The sequence below is a fragment of the Accipiter gentilis genome, chromosome 12, assembly GCF_929443795.1.
Source record: "Accipiter gentilis chromosome 12, bAccGen1.1, whole genome shotgun sequence".
NCBI classification, from domain to species: Eukaryota; Metazoa; Chordata; class Aves; order Accipitriformes; family Accipitridae; genus Astur; species Astur gentilis.
Genome location: NC_064891.1, coordinates 30,676,554 through 30,685,959, shown reverse-complemented (window position 1 = coordinate 30,685,959; position 9,406 = coordinate 30,676,554). Strand labels below are relative to the sequence as shown.

The 9,406-nt window shown below is 57.4% G+C and overlaps 2 protein-coding genes across 2 annotated transcripts; both read left to right on the top strand.

Moving 5' to 3' along the window:
* The first annotated feature begins 609 nt into the window (after positions 1–609).
* On the top strand, positions 610–2,353 carry LOC126045039 (sulfotransferase 1B1-like). The gene is made up of 7 exons (XM_049815580.1): positions 610–761; positions 1,208–1,281; positions 1,398–1,495; positions 1,602–1,728; positions 1,814–1,908; positions 1,986–2,166; positions 2,241–2,353. The coding sequence occupies exons 1-7, from the start codon at positions 610–612 to the stop codon at positions 2,351–2,353; spliced, it is 840 nt and encodes a 279-aa protein (XP_049671537.1).
* A 568-nt stretch (positions 2,354–2,921) lies between these two features.
* On the top strand, positions 2,922–5,462 carry LOC126044911 (sulfotransferase 1B1-like). The gene is made up of 8 exons (XM_049815306.1): positions 2,922–2,981; positions 3,459–3,607; positions 3,833–3,961; positions 4,063–4,160; positions 4,340–4,466; positions 4,556–4,650; positions 4,728–4,908; positions 4,983–5,462. The coding sequence occupies exons 2-8, from the start codon at positions 3,460–3,462 to the stop codon at positions 5,093–5,095; spliced, it is 891 nt and encodes a 296-aa protein (XP_049671263.1). The 5' UTR covers positions 2,922–2,981; position 3,459; the 3' UTR covers positions 5,096–5,462.
* Positions 5,463–9,406: the final 3,944 nt, after the last annotated feature.

The window sequence follows — 9,406 nt, the reverse complement described above, 5'->3', positions numbered from 1 at the left end:
ATGCTTCTGGGTTGTGACAAGTTTCTTGACAGAGTGGGTGGTGGCGGGGCTCGCCCCAGGCTCCCTGGCCCCGCCGGAGCGTGTCAGCCCGTGGTTTGCAGAAGCAAAGCCAAAGAGAAACACCTCCCCACCAGTGTATTGGCAGCAACATCACCGCTCTTGCCAAATGGGGAACCCAACCTGCAATCTCCAACCCGGCTGTGCCCAGCCCTTTCTCAGACATGGCTGGAGCAAATGAGTCCCCATCCCACTGGGGGCAAGGGTTTGCTTTAGAGCCCCAAATTCCCCAGTTATGCCCCGTTTCCAGGCTGTTCTTGAATTTCCAAGATTGCAGCTTTTTGGCAAGGCAGTCTTGTAAGCTTGCTTCATCCCCCAAAGAGATGCAACCCACATCTGACTCCTAAAGAGCAGCAGTGCTATAAGGGAAGCTCTCCCACAGGAATAAATCCTTTCCACGCATCTATTTAAATGCCAATGGAGATCTCTGTGCTTCCCCAGCTCCTGGCTTTGCCTGCAGGGTTTGCACACACTGCCAGTTTTGCTGGCATCTGTACAGCTGGATGGGCAGGGAGGGCATGTCCCTGCCAGCAAAACACCCAAGCGCCTGACATGGCCTGTCCCACCTCACTGGGAACTTGGCTCTGGGGACAAATCAGGGATGTTTTTCTCAAGGTTGCAAACAAGCGAGCTGCCCCTGCCCGGCTGCCATCTCTCCTGCCCTCCCTGCTCCCTCCCGGCTTGAGCTCACCCGTGGGAAGCAGGTAAGGAGGAGCATTTCACCACCACCGGCGCCTTTAAACCCTTTTCCCAGAAGCACGATATTGGCTGCGCTGGTGCTGTGCAACCCTGCAAACTTTGGACCCATATCTGAGTGCCTGGGGAGGGTGTGGAGGTAACCAAAGCCTGACTCCCACATCCCACTAGTGAGCCCTGCACCAGTGTGAGAAGCTGAGGACATCCACGGGGGTGACCCCTGGGTAGGGACAGGGTGATGTTCAAACCCCCTGGGTTGTGGATTGAGATTTCCTCCCCGCTTTTCCCACTGTGGGTGGAGAGGGAAGTTGTGATTCCTGCCACCCCCCCCATCTGTGTGTTTACCAGGGGGTGCTGAGCACAGCACAGCTCATCACAGGTATTTGGGGACCGTTCCCAGAGGGGCTGTGTCCCCATCTCCATCCACCCCTTCCCTGCACTCCTCGCTCCACAGCGCTGGGACCAGGTTGCACCGGGTCCCTTCCCTAATGATGCTGGAGTTTGCTCCCCCTGGGAAGATGCCGGCAGGTAGCAGAGTGGCAGGGGGTGGTGGGAGGCAGCGGATGCTGCATGGGGGGCACGCTTTGTTTGGGGGGGGCCCACCCTGCCAGCAGTGTGAGTGCTCCTGGGGGAAATCTTTGCAGGCACGGAGCAGCTGGAGGCCATGGTGTCTCCTCGCATCATCAAGACCCACATCCCAGCTCACATCTTGCCCAAATCCTTCTGGGAAAACTGCTGCAAGGTAACAGGCTGGAGAGGACACACCTGGAGGGACCCAGCAGAGGTAAGGGGGGGACCTGCCCTGCCAGGACCTTGCAAGTCCCCACATGTCACCAAGCTCTCGGCAGATGATCTACGTGGGGCGCAACGCCAAGGACGTGGCTGTCTCCTTCTACCACTTTGACCTGATGAACAAGCTGCACCCGCACCCTGGGACGTGGGCCCAGTACCTGGAGCAGTTCATGGCTGGCAGAGGTGGGACAGGACACCTGTGAGTGCATTTGGGGACCCTGCAGCGTGCTGTCACCCACTGAGTCCTCTGGCTGCTCACCCCACGCAGTGGCATATGGCTCCTGGTACGACCACGTCAAGGACTACTGGGAACGGAGGAAGGATCACCCCATCCTCTACCTCTTCTATGAGGACCTGAAGGAGGTGAGGCACCAGGGTAGATGGTGGTGTGGGGTCTGGGGGGGCATCAGGAAGGGTGAGCATCGGCCTGTGTCCCACAGGACCTCCGCCGGGAGATTGCCAAGGTGGCCCAGTTCCTGGGGCGGGAGCTGCCGGAGGCGGCGCTGGACACCATGACCCAACACACCTCCTTCGACACCATGCGGGACAACCCCACCACCAACTACAGCATGGTGCCCTCCCACCTCATAGACCAGGGCATCTCCTCCTTCATGCGCAAAGGTGAGCGGCCCCAGGGGGCTCCCGTCACATTGTCCCCCCTGGCCTCCGCTGACCCCCGTCTCGCCCGGCCCCAGGCACCGTTGGAGACTGGAAGAACCATTTCACCGTGGCCCAGAGCGAGCGCTTCGACCAGGACTACGTGCAGAAGATGTCGGGCACTGACGTGCGCTTCTGCACCCAGATCTGAGGAAGCATCACTGGACGCCCCCCAAATCCAACCCATGATGATGGCACCGCCACCACGCTGGGGGCTCCTTCCCCTCTCCTGGGACTGCTGGAGAGAAATAAAATGTCCTCTCTGATACCCCTCCATGGGATGCTTACTGCCCTATGCCTGTGCTGACCCCAACCCAGCCATCCCCCGGGGCTGCTGGCCTCTCCTCGGGTTGGGGACAAGCCGGTGCCACCCCGTGTCCCCTTGGCTGCCGTGGTGGGGGGATTGCTGCCAGGATCTTGCAGGATTGCAGAGGATCCTGGCAAAAGTGTGTGCAGGGAAGGTGCCAGCCTGGCGCGGGCAGCAAGAGGCAGCCTCCCCGTCCCCACGTGGGGGTGACACGGTCTGGGACCTGTGAGTGGGGTTGGTGGGTCCGCAGATGTTCACCGCGGCCCCACAGGGAGATCAGCGGCCACTGGCTTCTCCCCACGCTCGCTCCTCCCTCCCGGCAGCCGCAGCGCTGGCAAACATTGCTGCCCTCACCGGCCCTGCCTCTTCCCTTCTCCTGCCTGTAAAAAACACCGTGGGGCCCCGTGTTTCCCTGTCCTCTGCCGTCACCCTCCCGGCGTCACCGTCCCGGCGCAGAGCGGCACGGCGTTAGGTGAGCTGGGTGCCCTGCGGGTGCCGTCTGGGCGCCCTGCCCACGCTCAGCTGCTTGGAGCCGTGTGCTGTGGGGTCTAGGGCAGTGGGTTTGGGGTACTTTGGGGTGCAGTCATCACCCCTAAACCTTTCCCTAGACTGGGGACTGCTGCAATAACCCAGGGGACCCTGTTCCCTTCTCCCCTGGGGTGCTGAGGCAGGGGGAGAAGCGCCTGGCCTGGGTGACGCTGGCACCCCACGGGCATCCCCCAGCCCTCACTGAGGCACGGGGTGGGCTCCTGCACCCCTAGATGGGACCCCCATTCCCAATTCGGGGGCTGCGGTGACCTCCGGTCCCTGCACAGGCAGTGTCGCTGCCGCTCCCCGGCAGGTACAGTGCCAGGTGCCTGTGCTGCCCTGGCCAGTGGCCACCGTGGGAGGGCGAGGGCCCCCCACCCCCGCAACCGGCCAGCCCCCCACTTGCCCCCCTCCCCGGCAGGATGGCCAATCCAGACACCTACCTGCGGCAGCCCTGGCGCACGGTGCACGGCATTCCCATGGTCAACGCCTTTGCCCATGACTGGGAGCGGATCGACAACTTCCAGAGTCGCCCCGAGGACATCGTGGTGGTCACCTTCCCCAAATCCGGTGAGTGTCCCCACGGCCACCAGATGCGGTGGTGCTTGGTGGGCGAGCGTGTTATATGGCTGGGACCTGCTGCCTGGGGGGTTGCAGGACATTCGGGGCTGTCAGGACAGAGCCATGTGGGATTTCCCTTCGCCCCCATGCTGCCTCGTTGAGGTCCGGGGGGCTGTCGGTGCTGAGCACCTCAACACCGCCCTGTCCGCCCCCTTGGTGGGTTGCTTTCCTCAGGCACCACCTGGGTCAGTGAGATCGTGGACATGATCCTGCAAGGCGGCGACCCCGAGAAGTGCAAGCGGGACATTATCACCAAGAGGGTGCCCATGCTGGAGTTCTCTGCCCCTGGGGAGATGCCAGCAGGTAGCGGGGCGTGGGGGCTTGGCCACGGGCACCCCACGGGGGGCTGAGCCCAGGGCGACTCCGCCGAGGGCCTGCTGGGGATGTGCTTTGGGGTCCCCCAGGGACGGATCTGCTGGCCACCATGCCCTCACCCCGTGTGGTGAAGACCCACCTGCCCACACATATCCTGCCCAAATCCTTCTGGGAGAACCGCTGCAAGGTAACCCCCAGCTCTGGTCTCTTCCTCAGGAGGTATTGCAGTCCCCCTGTTCCCCTGGGGCAGGATCCCCCACTGCTCCCTCCAGCATCCTAAATGGTGTTGGGAGCCCTAGGGGCTGGAGCATCCCCCCCTGTTGGGGGTCCTGGGGCTGCCCCTCGTACCCCGCAGCCTCTCTGCAGATGATCTACGTGGGGCGCAACGCCAAGGATGTGGCTGTCTCCTTCTACCACTTTGACCTGATGAACAAGTTCGAGCCTCACCCTGGGACGTGGGCCCAGTACCTGGAGCAGTTCATGGCTGGCAGAGGTGGGACAGGACACACCTGTGGGGGGGTCACCCCATATGCGTCCTCCAGCTCCCCCACTGACAGCCCTCTGGCTGCTCGCCCCACGCAGTGGCATATGGCTCCTGGTACGACCACGTCAAGGACTACTGGGAACGGAGGAAGGATCACCCCATCCTCTACCTCTTCTATGAGGACCTGAAGGAGGTGAGGCACCAGGGTAGATGGTGGTGTGGGGTCTGGGGGGGCATCAGGAGGGGTGAGCGTCGGCCTGTGTCCCACAGGACCTCCGCCGGGAGATTGCCAAGGTGGCCCAGTTCCTGGGGCGGGAGCTGCCGGAGGTGGCGCTGGACACCATGACCCGACACACCTCCTTCGACACCATGCGGGACAACCCCACCACCAACTACAGCATGGTGCCCTCCCACTTCATGGACCACAGCGTCTCCCCCTTCATGCGCAAAGGTGAGCGGCCCCAGGGGGCTCCCGGCACATTGTCCCCCCTGGCCTCCGCTGAGCCCCGTCTCGCCCGGCCCCAGGCACCGTTGGAGACTGGAAGAACCATTTCACCGTGGCCCAGAGCGAGCGCTTTGACCAGGACTACGTGCAGAAGATGTCGGGCACCGACCTGCGCTTCCGCACCGAGATCTGAGGAAGCATCGCTGGACGCCCCCCAACCCACCCCCCCCCCCAGTCCTGCTCCCCCGCAGCATCTCCAGCACCACCCCAGCCTGCCTGTGTCTCACCAGCCTCCCTGCGCCAGAGGGACTTTTGCAAAAATAAAGAGCTTTATTTTTGCATCTTTCTCCCAAATTTGCAGCCGTGTGGAAGCTGCTGCATTGCTACAGTGTGCTGCGAAGCCTCATCCCACCTCGCATCGCCCCAGGCCCACATTGCCCCGCCAGGACATGCGTGGGAGATACACCTGTGCACCTTTTTTTTTGGAGGAATAAAAAAGGCAGTATGCAGTACAGAGGCGTTTCCAGCACGCGATGAATAAATGTTGTTGGCAGCTTCCACATGTGCATCTCTACCATGGCCAGGGCTCACACAGGGTCCCGCACCCACTGCCTCTCCTACCTCAGAACCCCCTGTGCTGATGTCACATTTTGGGGGGGACTGGACAGGACAGGGTACGGTGATGGCCATGCCCCCTCCTTGCTGCTGGGGCCGTGTGGAAGACATGAGGTGAATGGGATGGAGATAAAACCATCCCTAGGGTGGCCGGGGGATGGAGGCAGCCCGGGAAGCTTCGCACCAATCCTTCCACCCAGGAGCAACGAAGCTAGAGGCAAAAGAAGGATTTTGCCTGTCGCTTTTGTGCTGTTCAGCTCCCAGGGATCTGGAAGCTGTTATGCTGTGCCGGTCTCCCCACAACCCCATCACCCAACAGGTATGGTGAGTCCCCAGGGGTCAGAGGAAAGGGTCCTCTCGGCTAGTCCCCCTCCCACCGTGGCCAGAAAAACCACAGCTAAAGGGCACACTGCAGCATATGATGCAGCTAGGGAGCTAGAACAGCATTGCTAAAAACTGGTGCTTTTAAAATCATTGGGTTTATGTTGCAATCATTTTAGGAAGAGGAAACCAAGTCAGATGGTTGTTGGGTCCCAGTTCCTCAGATGCTGTCCTCTCCTGGCCATGTTCATGATCTTCTTTTCCGTTTGGTAGACGTGCAAGAAAAGCTTGCCTGCAACCTGGAGGAAATATTCATTGCTCGTAGGCATGGAGCATCTCTGAAGATGCGATTTCTTTCCCAGGAGTGGGTGAACTAAGCCAAGAGGTTAAAAAAAATGATTGGCAACCTGGGGGACAGGCAAGGCTGACAGGGATGCAGCCAGGCACATCCCAGCACTGAAACAGGGGCTATCGGATGTGAAACAGCTCCGCTGTTCTCCAGGGATGAGACTGACAGTCAGGTGGGACCTGTCCAGCAATACAGACAGCAAAACTGAGTTACATCCCATCATTCAGGAAAATCCTTGGAATCTGGCCATTAGGTACCACAAACCCAACAAAAGTGGGGGTGGTGGGGGTTGCAGCAGAGATAGGTCTTACCTACTTGGATGTGTGGGGACAAAACAAGGAGAAAAAGAGAAGACACAAAACCGTGATCCGTCATTGGAAGAAATGTTATTTTAAGTCATAATAAAATACTTGCACACGGTTTCTAGTTCTGTCTCAGATGCTGGGAGCTTCTTTGTGTTGTATGATGCAGTTTGTGTATTGCTTGGCTTTTGTGATTTGTTACAGGCTCTGAACCTCAGCTGTCCCCTCTTACCTTGCAGCCTCAGTACAAACCAAACTGAGCCAGAGATGCCGGAAGAGGAGATGGTAAAAATAATCCAGATAATTACAGGAGCAGAGAAACCTGAACTGGCAACCGGTGGCTTCAGCCTCTTCTGTCATACAGACAAGACGCCAAGGAGCTCGTGAGCCAGATGTGGTTCCTTGTGTCTGGTCACTCTGTAGTTTTGTCTTTTACAAATCTACCTTCGAAACCCTGACTCTCGTGACATCCACCACATCCCCCGGTATGTTGTAACTCCCCTGCGGATTCGCTTTTCCCCCACAGCTTGTGGTTTTTTTGTGGGCCCTTACTTCATGCACTGAGATACTATCAGCAATTCATCCGCATTGACCTTCCCGATCCTTCAGGACTCTATAGGCTTTCTTCACAACACAGCCTCCCTCAGCTTTGCAGTTTGTTTCCATTTTTGTGGAAGCACGCAGATTTGGTTTTTTGTTTCCCCAAAGCATCTCTGGTCTGTTAGGTGACTTCCTAATGACACTTCTTTCCTCTTCAGATAGCAGCTCCTGTGAAATGTATAGGGGCATGAAACACGCTTCTGGAAGTGCTTTCATTCACTACTCTTAATGAGAACCTTTTTATTTATTTATTTATTTATATCTTTTGTTCCCCTGGGTTCAAAGTGCAATCCTAACAGCAGCTGCCCTTCCTGCTGTAGATATGGTCCTTGTTAGCAGCTGAAGACATGCAAAATAGCCAGCTAGGGGAGGCTAAATTGCTGTGCCCCAGAAGTTTTGTGTGGACCCAAACTGCTAAGACCCCGGGAAAGAGACAAGTATTTGGTTATGAGGCCAGAGAAGTGATTGCAGAAGTAACTTTGCCCTTAAAAGCACCATCTGGCAAATCAGGGCAGGATAAGTGCAGCTCCCTCATAAACATCCAGGACTTTGAATCCCTTGATATGAACCCAGTGCCTCTCTTCCCACTGCTTGTCGATGCCAAGGTGTGACATGGTGGGTGAAAGCCGCGGCAGGGACGGAGGAGCCTTCCTCCTCATGGCCGCGCGCAGACGCCCAGGAGCGGAGCCGTGGACCACAGGAGGGGTTTTCTGCTGGCTTAGGGGCAGGACCTCAGGGGAAGTCCTTGATGTTCACAGTAAGCGCGGCCAAGGGTGCTCCCACGTCTCATGCAGAGGTCCAGACATCCGAGCTGATGACATCCGAAGCCGAGAATGTTCCTCCCTCTCACTCCTCCAGCCTCGAAACACCCCGACACCCCACACCGCGGGATACAGCAGCCCCAGCTGAAATCCCACCCGTGCCTCCAGTGCAAACAGCGGAGGAAACACAAACCTATCCTGGTGAAGTACCCCCGGGGCTGAAATGGCGTCCCTCACAGTTAAGAGGTGAAGCCCAAGTCCGAACCTCCAGACCTGACTTCCTGGGAGCAGAGGGGGTGCCTCCATTTGCCTCCCAGACAGACGTGCAGAAACACTCCTCCACACTCCAGTTAGCAGCAGATGAGGCGCTCCCCTCTGCATCCGAGACCAAGCCGCAATGGGTCAGCTCCAAACCTGTAATATCAGAAGAAAAGCAGTCTCTGCCTTCCCTGCGTGCTGAAACACAAGAGGAGTTGTGGTCACAGGCAGTGCTGGCAAGGAGGCTGTCTCCGAGGACGCGTGCCGAGGCTGAGGCGCAGACTTTCCACACGGATATACCTCTGGGGACTAAGTGGCAGGTGTACCGCTTGAGTACCGAGGCCCAGGTACAAACCTTGTGCTAGCAGCTTTCCAGTGTCAAACAGCAAAACTTCACTCCTCCAAGACACCGATGTGGCTTAGGACCTTGGGCAGGCTGCATCCAAGTAAGAAAAAGTTATTTCTGATAAATTTCCCCAGGCCAGAAATGAACTTTGCTCTACTTACAAATTTCTTTTTTAGACCAGAAAGCCAGCAAGAATCCACAGTACAGCAGCATGGTTGTGTATAATTGGTGGACTGAGTCAAAATTTAGCAGGGATTTCAATCTAGTTTTCATTCCCCTGCAGAGCTATAGACACACAAATGCATTGTAGCATGTGAATACATTACTACGTGGCTCGAGAGGTGCTGGCCAACCATTCAGGGGGACCCCTGCTCCATGATAGCCTGGTCTTTGTCCAGCTCCTCCCTGGCCCAGGGTCGTGGTTTAACCCCAGCCAGCAGCTAAGCACCACGCAGCCGCTCACTCACTTCCCCCCCCACCCAGTGGGATGGGGGAGAAAATTGGGAAAAGAAGTAAAACTTGTGGGTTGAGATAAGAACGGTTTAATACAACAGAAAAGAAGAAACTAATAATGATAACGCTAATAAAATGACAACAGCAATAATGAAAGGATTGGAATGTACAAATGATGCGCAGGGCAATTGCTCACCACCCACCAACCGACACCAGTCCCTGAGTGGCAATTCCCCGCCCCCCACTCCCCAGTTCCTAAACTAGATGTGACATCCCATGGTCTGGAATACCCCTTTGGCCAGTTTGGGCCAGCTGCCCTGGTTGTGTCCTGTGCCAACTTCTTGTGCCCCTCCAGCTTTCTCGCTGGCTGGGGTTGAGAAGCTGAAAAATCCTTGACTTTAGACTAAACACTACTGAGCAACAACTGAAAACATCAGTGTGTTAGCAACATTCTTCTCATACTGAACTCAAAACATAGCACTGTACCAGCTACTAGGAG

Coding starts and splice junctions, on each gene's coding strand:
- LOC126045039 (XM_049815580.1), top strand. CDS start 610: ATGGCCTGTCCCACCTCACTGGGAACTTGGCTCTGGGGACAAATCAGG. Junction 1,729..1,813: donor GCAGTTCATGGCTGGCAGAG/GTGGGACAGGAC, acceptor CACCCCACGCAG/TGGCATATGGCTCCTGGTAC. Junction 1,909..1,985: donor TCTATGAGGACCTGAAGGAG/GTGAGGCACCAG, acceptor TGTGTCCCACAG/GACCTCCGCCGGGAGATTGC.
- LOC126044911 (XM_049815306.1), top strand. CDS start 3,460: ATGGCCAATCCAGACACCTACCTGCGGCAGCCCTGGCGCACGGTGCAC. Junction 4,161..4,339: donor TCTGGGAGAACCGCTGCAAG/GTAACCCCCAGC, acceptor GCCTCTCTGCAG/ATGATCTACGTGGGGCGCAA. Junction 4,467..4,555: donor GCAGTTCATGGCTGGCAGAG/GTGGGACAGGAC, acceptor CGCCCCACGCAG/TGGCATATGGCTCCTGGTAC.